Source organism: Dromaius novaehollandiae, chromosome W (genome assembly GCF_036370855.1).
Source record: "Dromaius novaehollandiae isolate bDroNov1 chromosome W, bDroNov1.hap1, whole genome shotgun sequence".
NCBI classification, from domain to species: domain Eukaryota; kingdom Metazoa; phylum Chordata; class Aves; order Casuariiformes; family Dromaiidae; genus Dromaius; species Dromaius novaehollandiae.
In genome coordinates, this window is record NC_088130.1 from 21,951,938 (window position 1) to 21,972,447 (window position 20,510).

The following is a 20,510-nucleotide window of genomic DNA, read 5'->3' on the forward strand; positions in this document are numbered from 1 at the left end:
ATATTTAATTTAAAATCATACATTAGCACATCATTAAAGCTGCAGTTTTTGAATGCATGGCAGTATCTGCCAAACCTAAGACCTTACAGCTATTTGAAAGCACATACATTGATTTCTGTCGGAGGTAAGAATGCCGCTAAGTATTCCTCCTGGATATGATTGCCATCCTTACTGGCGAGCCTCGGTATATTAAATCTGGTGTGGATATCTACATCACATCTATAAAGGAGACTCCATGGAGAGACTCAAAAGGCACAATTGGTCAAGTCAGAAAAGGTGCATTCCTTTCATTTACTATGGGCACAAAATAGGAACCTGAATCTATTACTCATGCCTATCAACAAGCATCGTAACTTAACACACAGTAGTTACTACAAAGATGTCAGATGCTTAGGGCAGTCTACTGGGACACTGCAGTAATTCAGCGTGGATCCAGAGCTCCCCTTTCTGCACAGCCTTGAAGGGAGGCAAGTTCACATTAAGTTGTTACAGTGATTACGACATCCTATGATGCCTTTCAGACTCATTTCTCCAGCTGTCTTGCCCTCAGGGTTTGCTCTCCTACGTATTTTCAGAGCATGCCTAATGGCTTGCGTTACAAAACGGAGGCAGAAGTCCTACTCCTCTCCTAACAGCCAAGTTCAGCGGTTACAGAACTCACTGGAGATACTAGCTTCTGCTCCACTGAATATTGCTTTATTATATCTTACTTTTCATATACCAAGCTTCATAAAGGGTTATGTCTGCCTGCAGTCAGAGAAAGTCGGGAGACCGCAGGCATTTGCTGCAGGCAGTACTGTAGCAGTTCCCTGCTCCTATGCAGGTCTCAGAGGATTCTGCTATCAGACATGGAGGCCCAAATAGGAAAAATGCAAGTAACAAAAGAAGCTTTACTTTTTATTGAAAATGTAAAAATCATGTGAATCATGTACAGTATTTTCTCATAAGGAAAATTTTAGCTGTTTCATAACGTTTCACAAAACTGTAAAACATTTTATTTTTATAAAGACTTTTTCATAAAACAAAGATAAAACTAAAGTAGTATTACAAAGCTATTTTCTAAGTCATCAACAGAGAACTGAAAATGTTTAACAGATTAACTCATACAAGTGGCAGGAGGAAGGACTCCTCGTTTGTAAAACTGCAAAAGGACACACAAAGGTATAGAGGGGCATGGGTCTTTTCTTTCAAAACGTTTAAAATCAAGTGACATGTTAAAACAGTACATACGTGGTTTCATAGGATGGTACAAGTTCTAGGACTGCATTTCTCTACACTACCTCGAACAGTGCAACAGTGATTCAGTGTAAATCTCTACAGTGTTTCATTGATTCAATACTTGTGTTCAAGTATGTGTCCATGAGAATGATCAAAATCCCTACTTAGCTATTTTGATTTTCCTGTTTATAATAGGTTACAAGTTACAGTAGATTCTCTCCTACAGTATGTTTCTAAATCAAATGAACTGATTTCACAATACATTCTGTAATAACCTGTTCAATAATGTTAGCTTACTCACCTCAACATCTGTTGCAAAATACGCAAGATCATTCTGACTCTGAATGCCAAAAATATAATAAAATTAAAAAGGGCTTTATTTCCATATACAGCAAAACTATTCAGCTAAATTAAAATAAATTCAAGATAACATGATGGCTTTTTTTGGCAACAGAGAGACGACCCCTACTGAAAATAAACATTTAAAATACTAATTATTATTATTTTTTTAATTCTGATAAATGTATCCAAAATTGTTCATATAAAAATTAATTATGAAAACCTCAGAGGATAAAACAAGTAGGATGTCTAACCAAAACAATAAAGGATGTCTGGCAGGCAAAAATAAATTAATTTGATTAAATTATATGTAATCTGATAATATTTGGTCTGAAGAAGCATGTGTGTGTGTGTGTGTCTGTATGTGTGTGTGTGTGTGTGTGTGTGTGTGTGTGTGTGTGTGTGTGTGTGTGTTTATGTGTTTATGTGTTTATAAATAATAAGATTGCAAAGAGCTGAGAGCCAGCCAGCCAGCCTGACCAAGGTCAACTCTTTTGTTGCATTTTTTGCGCATAAAAGTCCCTGCATGTCTCACAGCAACGCTGATACCACCTCATGTCTTGACAGAGGTTCTTCTCTCGTATCACCCTGCAGTACACAGGCCACTGGTCTCCCAGGCACTTGAAGGTTAAAGCAGCTGTGAAACAACAACAAAAAAAGATCAAATACACTTAACTAAGCGTTACACTTATTAGTGAAGGATCAGGTAGCAAAGGTGGAAAGGACACCAGAAGTGTATCCATGGATGGAAAAGGAGAATAACATAGTTCAGATTTCAACAAAAGAAAAAAGAATCCTCATTAGAATGGAAAAATCCTGAATATAATGTTGTCAATATTTTAAACAGTAGAATTTTTGAAATAATAGAATTTTTGAAAACAGTTTACTGTTATAGATTAGAGCAAGTTGCATTGAAACTCAGGAGAGGAGTAAACCCGTGTTTCTGTGCTGCACAAGGATGAGCACAAAACAGCTCCAGACTCCAAGTATCGCAGGGCAGCGGCTTGGACTGGGGTGGGGGCACAAGAGCCAGCTCCAGTACAGTAGCACTGGGGCGGCAGCTCCAACGAAGCAGCACTCGGACCGAGACAGAGGCCACCACTGGAAAAAGAGGAGGCCTCAGCTTGAATGATGCTAGAAAGTGGTTCTCAGTTATGCCTATAAAGGGATTTTAAAAAATATTTTTGTAAAATCAGGGGCAGGTAGGAAAAGGTATGGAACTAAAGCAAGGAGACTGCTGTCTGTTTTCCAATTCAACTTGGTGCACAAGATATCAAGACTTTGTGCCGTCTTGCAAATGAATGGAAATTGAATAAAACTACACAGTGACATCCCTAATTTTTCTCTGTAAGTGAAACAATCTACTAGACCTTTAATTTTGTCCGGCCCCTTAGATCAAAGGGACCCAAATATATTGTCTCGCTAGCTTGAACACTACAGGTGCCACACTATGAGGCATCCTTATAAGCACCAAGGTTTGAAGACAGTTAGAAAGTCCTGTGCTACACTTAGTAAAGCAAATCTACTCTATCCAGAAAAATGAAACTTACAGTACAGAATCACTATCTGTACAGAGCAGATTTCAGCAACAGGTCAATACACTTGTCCAGTAGCCCAATTATCTCATTTTTGCATCTCAGATGCACAGATACTGTGTATTTCCTACTTTTTCTCTTCTTTTAAAGTACATCCGAATGTTGATTTTTAAATTATCTTCTGAGTCCAATTGCCTGACTGCATTACCCTCTTTTTAGTCACTCCAATGGATCGTTCCTCCTCCATGTCAAAGTCAGGCCTTACCACCATGTCTTTCAATAGCTTATCCTCACCCAGCTATTCAGGTTGTTCTATTAATACTCTATTACCACTTTCTAACTCCAGGAATCCCTACCTGCCAACTTCTTTCTCAGAAACCTTCTAAAAATGAGAAGAATACCATACAAGACCAAAAAGCCACCACTTCGTTCACTCTGCCCACGTTCTCTCCAGCAATCATGAACATTCAGATTTAGAAATCTGGCTATTCTTCCTGTTGCACAAAACAGGCTTATTTTCATTTGTATTGCCTCTTTTCTTTTGAAGCCAGCTGTTCACCCATCCACCTGTTTCACTTAACAAGTCCTTTTACAGTGCTTATCACAGAAGGACCCGGGTGCCAAATTTGGATCTTAGCACATTCACTTATTCAATCTGCAGGACATACACAGAATATGGGAAAACAAGGAAAAACAGGACACGAGAAAGAGTCTCCAAAAATCACTATAAACACAGAATTGACAAAATCAGTCTCAGGGATTATTTGAGTTACTCTCATTTCTTTAAAAAAAGGAAAGAGAAAATGAGTTTTTTTGTAAGAAAAAAGAAGTAGAAATAGATGACACAATCCACATCAACTTCCACTAGTGGTACCCCCAAATCCAGGGGATCTGTACTGCGTAAGAGGAATAGACCTGGAGGCCAAAACAATCCTTATACTGAAGAGAAGCATAGCAGATTACTAACATCAGTGCTACATAATCCCTTCTACTTGGACAAAATAGCCCAAACCCTTTTTGTGGCACTTCAAATTAAGTCAAATTTTAAGCAGTCTGAAGTTACATTTATTCCTATAAAACTCTGGTTTGTTTTGCTCTGCAACACAAAGCTGCGTCTACCTCCCTGGATGCAGAGTGCCAGTGATGCAGCAATGGCCTCTCGCTTCTGAGAGATCAGTTGAACAAAGCAAGGTAAAATGCAAAGGGCAACTTTATAACAGTGAAATAGCAGATGAAGAGGGCCATAAGCAACAGCTGCCATCTCATCCAGCAAACTGAAACAATGACTACAGCACAGAAATGTCTAAGGGTTAAAAACTTCAAAGAGAAATACACTTCACTGGCTCAAAGGAAGGATTACACACAGCCTGAAACATTAGACTTGCTTTCCACGCAGGAGTAATCTATTTGACAGGAGGGTTTATCTTAACGGCTCTGGAAAATCATCTGGAAAGGGTATGCTGTCCTACAGCAAGCCTTTGAATATGCCCCAATCATGCTCAAGGAGCAGAGTAACCTTTCAGGGAGCTAATGATAAGACCATCATCAACTCTCCAGTAGGAAATGACAATTAACAGAATTAACAGCTCTGTGCTTACGCAGTAACATAATTCCTTTAAGAGCAACAGAGATCCAGAGGAACTCACTGAATTTAATACAGCAAATCACTTCACAATCGCAATTTTCTTTTGCATGCCCTAATGCATCAGACATAGAGTATAGAAATCTGAGTTAAAGACAAGTGAAAAGAACTATTTATATTTATTCCTCTAATAAGGGTCTCCTTGATCTCATGAAGACTATGAGAATATTTATGAACTTTTAAAGAGAAAACCAGGAATTTTACTACTTTAGAAATGTTTGATAAAATGGAGTGAACAAATATATATGAAATAAATTCTTAGGCCTAAAACAAACATATTTTCATCTAAGATGTTTTGAATCCATAATATAATATAGTCCCATAATATGGTCCTTCCTTGGAAAACAAAATGCTTTAACCTTCTGAGGCACTGTCTCTGATAGAGACACTGGGAAACTGAGACAGAGAGATAAGTATTTGGAAACAATTTGCATCTCCTGAGTCCCACTTCCATGTTCTCAGACTGGGACCATCATTACTCCAGGCAGAGAAAGAAGACTAAAAAAGTAATGCACAGCAGAAATGTGGTATTTTAATTGCTTACCTAACCTGGGTGATGTTATTGTGTTAACATTGATTTTCTCATTGCAGGGCTGAAGATGACAGGGTCTGTAGGCTGCAGGCTTTTCAGAGGAAAAACATTCGTTGCCGTGCCTTCCTGTGATCTTGTGCATGCACTGGATGACTCGGGACTGCATTCCTTTGCCACAGGTAACAGAGCACTGGAAAGCACAGAGCACAGACAGTCATTGGAAAGGAATTTTTCCCTGTAAACATGAAGGTACAATGCCAATCCGGCTGACGTCAATGGCAGTTACTTCAGTTATCAGTAACCCAAGATTTCTGCTTTCCGCCCAGTTGCCTAAAAGAAAATCAATTAAAAAGCACAAAACATTTGGCAGTATCACTGAAGCACTGATTTCAGCTTCCTGTTGCTGTCAAGGCCTGTTCTGCAAAGCCAGTGATGAGACTGAAGTGCAATGATGTGCCCAAACAGAGCAAGGGCTGTTCTCCTCTTTCTAGTTCTTAATTTACTCTTATGAGTCAATGTCAGTGAGAGTGATGGGCAAAAAAGAAAGACTCAGAGACACTGAGGAGAGCAGCTTATTGTAACGAGCCATTACTCCTCCTGCCACTGCTCTTTGCATTAAGCAGTGATGCCTCCTCCTGCTTTTCCTTCACATCTTCAAGTTTTCATGCATCTCCCACAGATGAAGCACACACGATGTGCGAGATGCTGCCCGGCCTTCAATCAACCTTCCCATCTTGTTGCCGCAGGGAATGAGGTGAGAAAAGAAAACTGTAAAACACTAACAATGGTAACTTTCTGCTTCTATCACTGTAAGATAATATCCTGGGAAGGAAACTTGGGCAGTGCCTCACAAATACATACGAAACCTATTCTGGACCAAGGAAATATACCCTTTCCTCTTCACTGACATTTTATGAACAAAATTTCACAGCACAAAGTATTATTTGTCCAGCACCATTGCTTTAACTACAATTTCATTGCAAAAAATTATATATTGTAATTTGTTCCTACATGCTAGTGATTTTGACTCATGTAACTACAAATTCCATTTAGTTTTGGAAAAAATTTACAACAGAGAACATCCTGAAATATTACTTTAATTTCTTGTATTTCATGATATGAGCATTGGCTGCAAATCCATGCCACTGCCATATGCATAATCCTGACAGCACTTTTAGTCTAGCAAATTTTAATTTCATAAATATTCTCAAAACATTTCCACCAGATGTTCTGGATTCCATATCAGTATGCCCTGAAAATCAATTCCCAAGTCAAGTGGTAATATATATATGTCAACAGTATGCCTGATTCCTCACTGCCTTGCATAGTCCTCTCCTCTGTATACCAAGTGGCTAGTCTGATGTTATAACTGCCAGTAAAAACACACATTTTTGGAAGGGCCATGTAAAATTTTAAACATACGAGCCAAAGCAAAAATGGGAATTGGGAAGTTTCAAGAAATACCTGGAAAAGCATTGAAGAAAGAGAGAGAGAGAGAGAGCGAGCGAAAGGAAGCGAGCGAGGAAGCGAGAGCGAGCGAGGAAGCGAGAGCCAGGAAGCGAGAGCCAAGGAGAGGGTGCTATAACGACAGAAGCTCCCCTACCACCCTACATGAAGATGCAGATAGTTGGAGAAGTAGAATATACCAAGCCTCCAAAGAAACAGTAACATTTGAGTGTAGAGTTTTTACCCTTTACATGTCATCTATGTGCTTCTGGATGACATTTTAAACACTGTTATTTGGAGGAAAAATTTACATGTGCCGAATGGGAAACAGAGAGCTCCCACCCAAACATGTAACCCAAGAGTGGTGAGACATGTTTCACTCCGAAAGAGTTACGAGAGACTAGGATATACACTTGAAGGGTGTTCTCAGAAGTGACTGAACAGGGTTCAAAGCACACTCCAGCTTATAGCCACATGAAATTAAACATTGGCATCCTATAGTGGACTTGATGCGGACCAGAAGTGGACTTCTGTTCTCACTGATATAAATCAGGAGTAACCCCACAAAGTCAACAAAGCTGTTATAATTATTTGCAAATTTAATCAGACACAGCCTGCATGGTCCAAGGCATACACAGACATTCAATGAAGAATACACAATTTTCTTTTCAATAGCAACCACAACTTCACATATGACCCAATATGCCGATTATAGGAGTAAATCCAGCTAGCACTGAAATCTTTTCAAAGCAGAAGTCTCTCATGAACTTTGAATTTTGTACTCTGCATTTAAACTGCATGAGAAAAAGACTCTCAACAGAATCCCTTTTCCTGAATTCTATGCCTTTCTCCTGTGCATCTAAAAATAGTCTCATTTCCTATAATGACCAACATTATAGATGATAAGCATATATTACTGCATATATACACCCCCAAATTTAATCACCAACAGCCAGAACATTGTTGATTTTAATCTTGCCAAAATTCCAGTCACTTCTTGGATTTTTCTCTCCATAGTTTCAGGCAAATTTCATTAGTATATTTTGATGGACTAGTGAGAGAGACAATAGAATAGCAAAATTAAGAAACCATAAAGCAGAGAACAATTGGAAGATGACAGTATATTGACTCTAAAGATTATCACAGTGATACTAGTTTAGAATAATTTTGCATGCAGTATATATTTTTTTTCTCTTTGGTAAAACTTTTTCCTGTTTATTAAATAAACAAAGCTGGACTTTGTGTGAACTTGTAACATGCATGTGTCCTCTTTTATCAATTACAGAGAAGGAGGACAGGTAAGGTGGATCTGATGCATACAATCCCTTGAAAATAATTTCTCTGCGCCTAACCTTTGGCTATCCTAAAATAAGCAAATGAAACCTAGCAGTTGGGAGCAGTGGAAGGAAGTGAGAATGCGATTTGAAACCACTGGATTTCTGCTGTCAAACTGGGCTCCAATGGATTAGCTGCTAATTGTTAATGGAGAACAAGTTACATATGTAGGTGCCTTTCTGGAAAACACTGTGCCAGCAGCCACATCTTATTTATATCAAATGAGTTCTGGCTGGAATGCTTCAAATGACTGCAATTGAGACAATATGCAACAAGTAGACAGATTTCTCTCTGAGGTAATTGCTGTTTAGGCCTTGAATTTCTATACAGAATTTAGCAAGATTTTGGCATTAACAACTCAGTCAGAAAATTAACATCCCCTTAGTGATCGAGCCACTGTATTTTGCATAATGGTGCCCTTTGTTGGGTATCTCAAAGAGCTCTATGAAGCATTACCGTAGTTTTCTATTCAAAGATATATAAATCTGCAAACATAATTTTAGTCTTGCATGACCCCTTAATATCACCCCAACTTCAGAGGAGGAAACTGAGTCTAAAGGATAATGAGATGACATGTCTCAGGTGACACGGGAAATATGTGGCAAAACAAGAAATAAAATGAGTCACCTGTCTCCTCCTCGCCCCCCCCCCCCCCAAAAAAAAAAATGTACTAATATTTAACTTCGCATTAATTTATAACTCTGGGAACTTTTATTAAGGCTTGAAAGGTGATTGGGTAAAACCATCAAGAGGCAGGGCTACCAAGCTGATTTGCACTCTAAACTTTCAAAGCCAGGTTGATTGGTTTAAAAGTAAAAAGAGACTTTTCAAAATTGCTAGTGTTTTAAACTCAACCAGAGATCTGGCAATGAAGCTGTTCTTCCTTGTTCAAACAACATCAGCAGCAGCATGGAATCTAAATTCAGAATTAATTTAACATTTCTACTGACTATCTATGCGCCAGAAAAAAATTCAGGTCACTTTACTGTGTCTATGTCATCTCTGCCACATTCTAGTCATATGAAATAGAATATTTATTAGCAAAATCTACAGTTGGAGCAGATACACATAGGGCAGAAGAACTATTTCTAGACAGTCATTTTAACAGCACTTCAAAATAAAATGAAAAAGTTCAGATATTCTATTTTATTTGCATGAAATTTGGGAACATATATCTCAGGTATGGCACCTCACAGCCATTGCCAACTGGCTAGCAGTTGTATTTGCTAGCTACACAAACAGCTACACAACAGTTCAGGTTGTCTCCACTAAGGGGTCTCATACCTGACCCCGTGCCACAAACGCACCAGCCAACTGCTGGCATAACTGTGCGCAGCCACTGAATATTGGAGAATATAAGGCACTCATAGTATTTCCCTTTTTGCCTGTGCAAGGGTATGAACTTAGTCCAATATCACTAGAAGACTCTGCAGTTCCTGCAAACCAGCTAGCTGCAACTCAGAGCGATAGCCCTGACCCTCATTTTGGCACTCACCTGACTGCATAGGCACATCTGCACTCTAGCTGAGGCAAAGTTTTCCCAAACTCTCTCTTAAGCTTGACCCACTTTTGGATTTGCTCTCCTTGAAAATATTCAACCAGAGGCAAATAACACTCGCTATATCTGCAGGTGTCACATTTTAGGCAGCAGTTTTGGCATGCAGTTAAAACTGCATAGCTTCTGTATACTTCTGCAGTTTCCATATTTAAAACTGCAGAAGATTTTCAACCTACAGCAAATAAAAATACTTCACCTTTACATATTCATCAGTGAATTTAGTCAGAAAGCAATCCAGTCTGCCAAAATTGATTGTTTTACATGATTTTATAAATACAAAATATATAAAATTTACAGCAAACACCCACTCCAAACCAATGTGCAGCAACCTGCAGAGACTAAGCACATCTCAGATTAATTTCGACTCCTTGTTTTCATTACTAGCAAATGGAGAGTGTTTTTCTATAGATCTTCTTCCCCTTCTCCCAAATTTTACACTTTTATATGCTATTCCTTATTGTTGTGGTGGTCCACTACTTTTCATTTCTGACTGTTCAGATGACCTACATTTTAAGGCCATGTAACTGATTAGCAAAAATTCCCGCAGGACAACTGTGTTTGTAGGTTTAGACTAAATGTTCTAATATGCAGCCAGAGTTTTTTTTATGTGGCTGTTAATCTGTGCATTTTGGACACAGTCCTAAAGGTACTGTAAAACCGTTCAAGCAGCAAGACATGTAAAACATTCCTGTTAAAGATTACAAAAGATTCCTGGATAAATATAGTTAACAGCTATTTTTTTTGAAGTTTCTCTTTCTTTCAAACAAAAACTATCCGCCCTATTTGAATTTTGTCCTACTTTTGAACTTCTTTTAGACATAGTTTCAGGGACAGATAGCTAGGCGTTAAATATAACAATCCTCACACTTGGCATGCACACCAGTTACCCAGGATTCCTTCTTTCTCTTCCCTGCCAAAGATATATATTCTGGAGAGAATACATATTCCCATGGCCAACAGCTGAGGAAGGTGCTGTAATGCCTTAGTTGTTTCCAGCTGGCCTTTGTAAGAAGTAGGAATTCCTAAATTAAGGGAAAAATTGTCACTGGCAGACAGTAACGGTCAAAACCTATCTTTCTGCCAAGCCAAGAGGCAATCATTGCAGAGACCGATACAATCCACAATGAAAAACTCAATCTGTGACAATGTTAACAGAATTGACTTGGACAATTTATTTTCAAGAATAAATGGGTTGTTCAATAAAAAGTTTTTACAAGTCTAAGTAGCATTCAAAGTGGAGAGTGATGTTCTCATAAGGAAACTCAATGATGACTTCTACTGGAAATTATTAGCAGAGCATTCCTAATCATTTATGTATACGTTTGTCACTTCCAGCATTTAAGCAGTTTCAACTTTCTAATAAAGCAAGCGTGAAACAACAGAGCAAGCATTCAAGCATTAGCAAAATATTAGTGTACATGCTCACAATCTTTTTGCTTAACCTTGTATTTTATAAAGTTTGCTTTTGAAGGCAGGTAGTAGGTAAAATGGTGTAATTGCTTTCAACAAAGGCTTTAAACTGAGTTTAAAAATATTCTTAAAGGTTGCTAAACAAAGCAAATCATCTGCAGCTTATTTATGCACTATTTATTTTTTTATAAAGGCATTGGTGAATAGTACAGCTAACACAAAAAAAGAGACTAAGGGATCCAAACATAAGATGGAGCCTGAGTTCTCCCATGCATCATTTCCAGGAAGGTTGTTCTGTCTCTCTCATTTCTGACACACCCAACACCTCGGTATGCAGATGCCAAATTTAAATTTCAGAACTTGTGCTAAGTTTAGCTGAAAAAATTCTGCTGTTGGTCTCTAAGTTCAGCAGCTTCATTTGTCTTTTTTTAGTATTCTTATTTCCTTTCTTCCTTCTTTTCTTTTTTTCCCCCTTTTTTATTTTCAGCTCTTCATTCTCGAGTATTCATTAACACTAGATAACTGTTCAAAAGAGATAACATTTGAAAGGAAGACAGACACAAGCCCTGGCTCACCTTTGATAAGTTGGACTAGGGATGGGGCTGTAATGAAGGGAACCCTGATTCTGATTGGACTTTTTTTTTTTTTTTTTTTAATCATTTTTAGCTTCTCACAGAGATCAATTACATCATTTGGTGGAAGGTAAGGAAAACTGTCTTTGGTAATGACAAGAAGCCACTGAAAATTTATGAGTATAATTTGAATGCCAAAAAACCATAAGGCATTTGGTGTAATATGATTATTAGAGAGATGACCAAAAAAAATCATTTTTGCTAGGCTAGCATATGAAAATTTCTCCCCTGGCAATCCAAGCTTGAGAGTTTGTTCCAAGCCACTACCATGTAGGTTTTCCTTTTCCCCACAAACAGAAGTCTGATTATGGACCTATCATCCCTCCATGCCCCCAGATACTAAGTTAAGAAGTTCCTCGAAAGTTCAAAGTGAAGGTTAACACTTGAGAATAAAGCTGAAAGAATTCTATGTATGACAATTTTGATTCACAAAAACAACAAACTGTACTATAGTCCCTCACTTGCCCCCTGAATCAAGGAAGGTATCAGCATTTTCCTCCTACAATAAATTATCTACGTCAAAACACATAGAATAGTTGGAATACTGCAGTAACTATAGGAAGTAAGGTTACTCTATACATTTTATACAAAGTACAAGATGGACTTTACTTTCCATATATTCTCAATTTTGTATTTAGGCTTTCTATAAATCTACATTTAACACAAAAGCACATACAAGTTTAAATCAGACCGTTTTTAGTACATTTCTCCTCCTGAAAAATCAATTCTTTATTCTTGTCTGAGACCTCAGACAAACTGTTTGATAGTATTTGACACTTGAATGCCCTTGGATTTTACAAAAAGATAAGCTGGTGAATTTTGACACAATACATCAATATTCTACAGTGCTGTAGCATTCTACTGTAAAAAGGAGAGACATTCATACTTACTGACTATAAACAAATATAGCCTCAAAGAACACTTAAATTTCAGGACAAGCCTGAATTTTCTGTGAAAAAGTGAGTTAGGCAATTGGTCCATAACACAAGCCAACACTTTCACCATCACATTTTTATCTCTTTTCTTTCGGTTAAAGACACCTAGCTAAACGTATGTTCCTGTTTAAGCTTAAATGCATCTTGGCCCTGTGATACACTAAGTCGACTGAAGACCATTACTGTGTATATGCCTATCAGGCATCTATAGGGCAAACATAAGATTATTTACATGCTTCTCAGTGATGTGAAGCCTTAATTTTTATTTTCCCAGTTTTCTAACTTGTCTTTGTCCTTCAGAGTCTTTAAAGAATGTGTGTATATATACACACAGCAGAAACCAAATATTCAACTTTTTTTTTTTTTTTTTTTGTATTAAAATAGATCTGTGTTGGTTGTGATATTTTGAAAGGAGGAAAGTGGAAGAAAACCTCAGGAAGACTATTTCTTTAGCATCTTTACCTCCAGCCAAGGAAACAACTCCACTCAACAGCACTTTTACAGAACTGGGGCTTAATCTCAGTGACTCTACAGATATTTTACAATTCAAGCAATATTAAGTGTTTGCCTAAGGCCTTCTGTTGTTTTTAAAGTGTGTCAGCAAATAAACTGGAAGGAAACAATTATTTGTTCAAGCCATGTGATAAAATCAGTTATTCAGGTGCAACTTGTATCTGTGTAAGAGGATTCACACTCAGTGAATTAGACTCTATATTGCCAGCAGTTGATTTTTTTTAAAAAAAAAAAAAGACACCACACATATATGCAACATATTGCATATATTACTGCCATTAATGCTCAGTGATAAAGCAGACATTATATCTCACACTTTCGTATCTGAGACACTACTGTGTGGTCTTCTGTGTGTCAAAAGATGACTTTCCATAGATGATAGCTATTGGATGTGCAATCAAGAATATGACAATCTGAAAGAAGCTAGATTTGAAGTCCTCATAATTACATTCCTCTTTTCTCTAAAATTTATTGGAGTATGTGGCTGTGGTCTGATGAAAATGAACTCTCAAAGTAATTTCAAATATTAGCCTTTGAATACATAATTTAATGTTAGCATATATTACAGTGCCTGCCTGCTGCTCTGTACCTTTCAGGGAAAAGCCTAGCTCATCAGCACAAAAATGTAATTAAAGGATTATGGCATTTCTAATGAAAAGACAAGTCAAAGAATCCACAAAGAACATAAACAAAATGTCATAGGAAAGAAAAAGCTCCAAGAAACCTCTCTCTTCCCAAAGCTTCTATTGTTTTATGTATTTACTTTTCAGAAATAAATTTATGTCCAAAAAACTGTTCTGTGCAACATAAAGTTAGGTATTTGCCTTTAAATAGCATTATGACATGCAGTGCTCTCAATTTTTTCCAGTACAGTTATAAGTAAATGAAAGAGCTCATCCCAAACAATAATTTTATTTCCATTCACTATATCTATTGTATATTAAATCACAAAGATCTGAAGCGATAGCAGGTACCTAAGCCAAATGGATTTGAAAGACATTAAAAAAAAACCTGACAGTTTACGAGGAAACTGAACTTTAAGAACTTTTTTGGCTGAAATACTACGACTCACATAAAGGTCATTACTTTTGAAAGAAAACATTAAAATAGAAACAGAAAATGAAGTAGAAAAATGTTTCACAGATTATCAGCAAAACTTCCACCGGTCAATTTTCTCTTCAAAATGTACAAATACAACCACTGGAAGAAAATGGATTCCCAAAAAATGATTCTAACTGTTATGTTATGTTGAAATGTAACACTTTCATTGTGTGTGATGAGGTCACCCAAAAGTAGGACTGTCCTGAGGGAGCTATCAGAGAGGCAAGAGGGAGACGATGCTAACCTATGCGAGCTGTTGTGACACTGTGATAAATTTAACAAAGATAGACCATTACTTTTGGGTGAACTCTGTTCTCTGTCAACACTATTGGAAGTCCGTGTGGCAAGACTAGATGAGGGAACTCTAGAGATTAAACATAAACCTATGAACAATAGCCTTCTGCACTGAAACAGCATGGATAAAGCAAAACAAATCTTTCTTCCAAAACTTAAAGATCAATAATATTCCCTGTAATTCATTAAAACTGGTAGGTGAATAATATTAAGAAGGTATTCTGATTCTGTTTTTTAGTCAGAAATAGCATGTAAATTTAAAACTATTTCAAAATGCATTTTCAAAAATTAGCTATCATGTTTTTAAAAATATTTTTAAAATGTCCTGTTACGAGACATTAGAAAATAGTGAAAAATGAGATTCACAAAATCAACAGCAAACAAGAAATAATTATAAACACTTCTGTGACAAAATGGTAAGGACTTCATAGAGAATCAAATTTATTTCAAGAATGAATAACTGAAGCAGTGTTATTTACCTTAACTGCATGAAAGATAGGATAAAAAAATGCGTGGAAGAAAAATGTTATCCAACACACACACACAAAAAAAATCTAGATTCTACAAAAGCAGAAGGTTTGCATAAATTCTAACAGAACCCAAGTGAACCAGCTCAACGACTTAAGCATTGGCAAATCATACAGTCAGAGAGACTGAGGAAAACATTTGGATGGTCTTGGAGATGGATGATGTTGGAGATGGAGACACATCAGGCAAAAGAACACATATTGGACTAAGTCTCAGCACTGGACTGAGAAATTCAATCTTTCAGTACACATTAGCAGGTTTGGAAGAAGGTGTCAACCATCGGAGAAGAAAACTCTAGACATCATCATGAATAGACTGATGAAATTATTTGTCTAATGTGTATCACCAAGCAAAAGTGAGAAAGAGCATTAAGACAGAAAAATGCAGTAATATATGCGCACAGCCAAAGCCTACACTGGAAAAAAAAAAAGTTGCTGTAAGAACGGTTTGGTGTTCAAAGTGTCAGGGAACTGGAGGTCTGTTCCCAACTGTGGGACTAGCCACATAACGGCAGATAAACTGCAGTGTTTTCCAGTTTGTTTAGCTGAGACAACACCTACACTACCTTATACTGGGAATGTAGCCCCAGGTACATCATCACGTATTGTAAAGAGGCTGGAGATCCTGATGAACAGACTATATATACATGTATGCAACACATTTATTTCAGTTGAGTGAAAGTCTGAGAAAACAAACCAGAAGTGGCTTTTCTTGTTTGTCTTTGCCCCCTCTCCCCTGTACCCCACCTCAATGTTACTTCTAATTCCATTAGCTTCTTTCTTAGTTATTTCCTTGTCACATTATTTGATTTTTTTTTTCCCTGAACATAAATTCAGCATAGCTCCTTGGGATACTGCAAAATTTTGATGGTCCATGTAGTCCCTACCTTATAATCACTTGTTGAGAATAATCTTTTTAGTCTGGATCTGAATGAGCTAAGATCAGCGTTAGCACAAGGATTCAGCAGGGGTGTTCAATGTTATTACCCTTCCTCATTCGCTAGACTACTACTTGGGGCTACAGCCCTAGACAGGCTATAAGGATCTGCTTTGTAATGGATGTTTCTTAAAGTGTTAGGGTAAAGATTTCAGTGCTAAGACATCATTTATCTACTTGTGAATTATGAATCAGCCTTCCAGAAGACTCACTGTGCAAGGATCCCAGGGGTCCTTAACAAAACTTGGCTGGCATTTCTGGGAGAGCATATGGTAACTCCTGGGTACAGGACATTGCTTCTGTTCAGGAATTCCCAACTCTGCTTTTATTCACTTAAATATATGTACATACACACACATGGATTTATAAGATCTCTGCAGCGTAATGCCTGGCCTTACACTATAAGGCTCACAAGCAGAAAAGTCTGGGAACTGGTATTTAGTGGCCTGGTCAAGACTGCACTAGAATAATTTGGAAGACAACGGGCAGCGGCAAAGGAGGTGACTGAAAGCTGCTATCACTCTTTCTGCCTGACCTCTGCCTTTGTAGTTGCAAAACACATCTCCCATCAGGAGCAAACTTGTCCCATCTGCCTGGTTGTGTCTGCTCCATGATATCATTACGTCTATATGTTGACAAACAGCAACGAGTAGAACTCACAACAAGCAAGTAGGCTCCTGCTATCTTCTTTGTAGCAGAAAGACTAACAGTTGCTTGAAGGCATGCTATCAGTTAGTACTTCTAGCTCTGATAATTATAGCTGCGGTATTTTTTAAACAGATTCCACACTGATTCTAATTTGCTAATTTTTTTCCCTTGAGGGTAATCTCAAACTCCTTTTTGAAAATAAGATCCAGTATCAAAGCTTAATGTTGCAATACAGGTTCATACATACAATTTTCCCTCTGTGAAGACGTTAAGTAAATGTCATGGTGCTTAAAAGTTTAACCAAACTTTCTCCCTGAAGCAATACCTTTGTATTACTCTCAGTGAATTAGGACAAGCCTTTCTACCAGTAGGTCCAAAAAAGCTGTTCCAAGAACTTACTAAATTGACAGTAACTTGTATGACCAATCTATTTCTTATGCAAACATCTCAGCTTTATTTTGGAGAGGAATTAATTTTCATTTTTAAAGAATGCTTGAAAAATATCCTTACTGCCTAGACATTCCAATTTTCACTTCATCTTCAATAGTCAGAAGATTTTTTAAAATGTCTTTGTTATAAAAAACCATTTTGGAAATCTGACTATATGCAGTTTCTGGACTCAAGACTATGAACTCCATATTCACCATGGTTGAAATGGGCTGTTAATGTTCGTGTGCAACATCAGCAGTTTTCAGACTGCCAAACATACACACTCCCACTTTTCAGTGTGAGGATGTAGGAAGAATAATTTCTTTGAACGTAGTCATTTTTATGTAAAGAAAGGTGTCAAATCACTAGGATCAATAGATAGTTTAGATATCTGAATCCAGTACACCATTAAAATATCTAGTGTATTCTCCAAATCTGGCAGTTCAAAAAAAACCCCAAAAAACAAAAAAACAAAACAATGAGACAAGCTGTTGTTACAGAAAGTAATTACAGAAGTAGGAGGACAGATGTCAGCAACAAAAAATCTGCAAAATAGAGATCACTTAACATCTGTGTAAAACATGGATCACTACAGTCTATCCAGCCTAAGACAAATTGGACTAAATTGCATAGTGATTAATTTCTTAAAATTCATGCCAACACACAGAGCAATTTCTGCTTCACTAGAAATAGAAATTTGTTTTGATGATGTCTTAGATCAGTAAATAAGCCAGAGTCCAGAGTTCAATCATTCCTGTCAATTTTGAGGAGTGACAAACATTGCTAAGGCAAATGGGAGCCAGGCTGCTTTGCTCAAGTTGCAGGCTATGGTTAGAACAGAGGATGTGGCTGGAAGGACAGTCTAGGACATCTGTAAAGCTGCTCAAAGGTTCAAAATCTATGTTTGTGTACTAATGCTAATAGCAACAATATTTATTTCTGAAATATTGCTGGGTATACATGGAAGGAAATATCTATTTATTTATGAAGTTCTCAATTTTCTATTTTAGCAGTATTTCTCTCATTTTATTTTTACCAGCAGACAGTAAGAATTGCCTAGTCTCCTCAGTTATATTCCAGACCTCCTTCTTTTGTGGACTTTCCTAGACTCCTTCTAACTGCCAATGCTTATGCAGACGACTTACAAATTAACCTTTTCACTACTACCGATTTGTGTCCCTAGTGTGCATTTCAGCATGTTTCCCTGACAACCTCTCTTTAAAACTAGGAGAGTCCAAAGCAATCCAATACAACTGCTGAACTCATCCATGTTACTCTTTCTCAGGTACAAATTTACTAGTGACTATGTAAGTGAATCTCTTCTTTCCCCTGGGGGCTGTATTTGCCTCTGTCACTGGCTTCCCTTTTCCAGGCATCCTGTGCTAACTACCATAGACTCTTTTTCATATATGCTCCCCTTCTTTTTCCATTATATCATCCCTTTTACTCCAGAAGAAGGTTGCTTTGGGTGCCCACTTGCCAGCCCACTCGTTAACTTCTTTAGGGGAATGTTCAAATCAAATGTATACAGACAGGCTGCACCTTCCGCCTGGGACCCTCTCAGAGCATGTATAAGGGGAAAAAAAGTAGCAATCAGATGGTTTCTTTTTTTAAATTACACAGCACTTATGTATAAAAGATTATGTATTTGATCATATAGTTCTCCCCCTACTATGTCATTTGTCAGATAAGATTGTAAGCGTCTTTCAGCGGGGATTGTACGCGCCTTTTGTTCCTACTTGTTCTTGCTTCGTTCTTCTATAGGGCCTAGCAGGGCTCTGATCCTGAGGCGAACGACTGATGCAACACAACTTAAAATATTTCTAATATAACCCTGCTTACAGATATTGCATTTCCAGAGGCAATACAGCCTCTGCCCAAATTACCTTCTGATTCCAGTTTGCCACTCCTGAAAACTTTACTTACCCTGAGGAGGCTCATATCAGTAATAACAGAACACCAGCAAAGAGGTTCTACCAGGTTTCTGTGCGAAAAAAATATCAGTGTCCCACTCATGCAGGAATTTATGCATGTACAAAATGGGTCATGTCTACTTTCAGAATCCTTCTCAGTCTATCAGTGCTTTCACCTATTATTTAGAATGGTCTTGTTCTGTTTTTCTAGGAAACTAACACAACAGTACATTTGAGCTGATCGAGAAGAAAGCTTCACCTGACACAAATCATGTTAATATTACAGGATCAGCTGGAAATGAACAAAACACTCCCCAGTCTCACTTGATTATATTGACAGCTTCCATATGATTTGCTCATACCTCATTTCTGAAACAAAGGCATAGCTCATTTGCTGGAAACTGACTGTATAATTAACTTAATATAAAAGTTATTAACATGAGACCAGTATTACTTTGACTTCTATTATTTCACAAAAGTCACATAATCTCTTTGTCCATAAATCTATTAATAATGTCATATTTTGAAAAGTGGCCAGCACTCTTCCATTCCCAGAATCTCTAAGAGCTAATAATTTTAGATTGGGAACCAAAGAGTAAAAGTAAGGCTAATTACCTTGTCAGTGCAATTATATCATTAATAATATCCAAGTTCTATGCGTTATGCTTTAATTGAAGGAGACTAAATCTGCTGAGTCTATCCACTATGGAAATTCAGTGTTTGTTTAAATGTTTAAACACACAGTTTAAAGGTGGAATGCCCCACAATGTTGAACAGGTTGCAAAAAATGTATTTGTTTTTTCCTCTTTCCCCATTTTTGCATCCTCTTTGACAGGGACAAAATAAGAACAATCCTCATTACTGACAGCTGTTTTTGTCCCACTCAACTGGGAGATCTTTATGTGAACTGTTGGGTTTACTCAGTCTCCCCCCTAACGGCTGGAGATGATTTTTTTTCCACTTTCTAGAGGGCACTGTATGTACTGTCTGTCTTACGTAAATAATTTGGAATGAGCTATGCATTCTGGGACTCACTGGTGTAAAAACTAAGCAGTTGCTTCCAATATCCTTTGAGATTTGCTGGAAAAACTTTATCAGATAAACCCTTCATTCCCATTTTCTCTTCTTCAGACTATAGGCAAAGCGATCACCATCCCAACCATTAGGACCATATCCCAGATATTACATTTGACTCCTCTGCCTCTCTAGTCTAACACATACATACTATTTAAATCTTGTTTCTGCTGCTGCTTCTTTAGCAGCTACTGAATGCATCCTTTCTTTCCAGTTTCCACAGCCAAATCTCTTTTTAGAACTTATATCACATTATCCTCTTTGGCCTCCTATACACATATGCTTTATACCTCTTCCTTTCTTACAAATGGCTGCTGCTAAATTCGGCTCCCTTGCCCATTGTTTTGACTCCACTAACCCCTGCTGAATCCCTCCAAAGGTTTCCCACACAATAGCTTATCAAACATATGCTTTTTATTACTGTTTTCAAAACTTAATCATCTCTCCAAATTATTCTCCTTTTCAAAATTCATACTGCCCCACTTCATTTGT

General features: G+C 37.5%; 1 protein-coding gene across 3 annotated transcripts in view; it reads right to left on the reverse strand.

Annotated features, from left to right (window-relative positions):
* Positions 1–884: 884 nt before the first annotated feature.
* Positions 885–20,510, reverse strand: part of LOC112991247 (A disintegrin and metalloproteinase with thrombospondin motifs 19) — a 149,331-nt gene continuing 129,705 nt past the window's right edge. For all 3 annotated transcript variants that reach the window (XM_064500944.1, XM_064500943.1, XM_064500945.1), the window contains 2 exons: positions 5,279–5,456; positions 885–2,194 (listed from right to left, as the gene is read on the reverse strand). In XM_064500944.1, the coding sequence (XP_064357014.1) occupies positions 2,043–2,194; positions 5,279–5,456 (330 nt within the window). In that variant the 3' untranslated portion in view covers positions 885–2,042. The remainder of the gene's footprint in view (positions 2,195–5,278; positions 5,457–20,510) is intronic.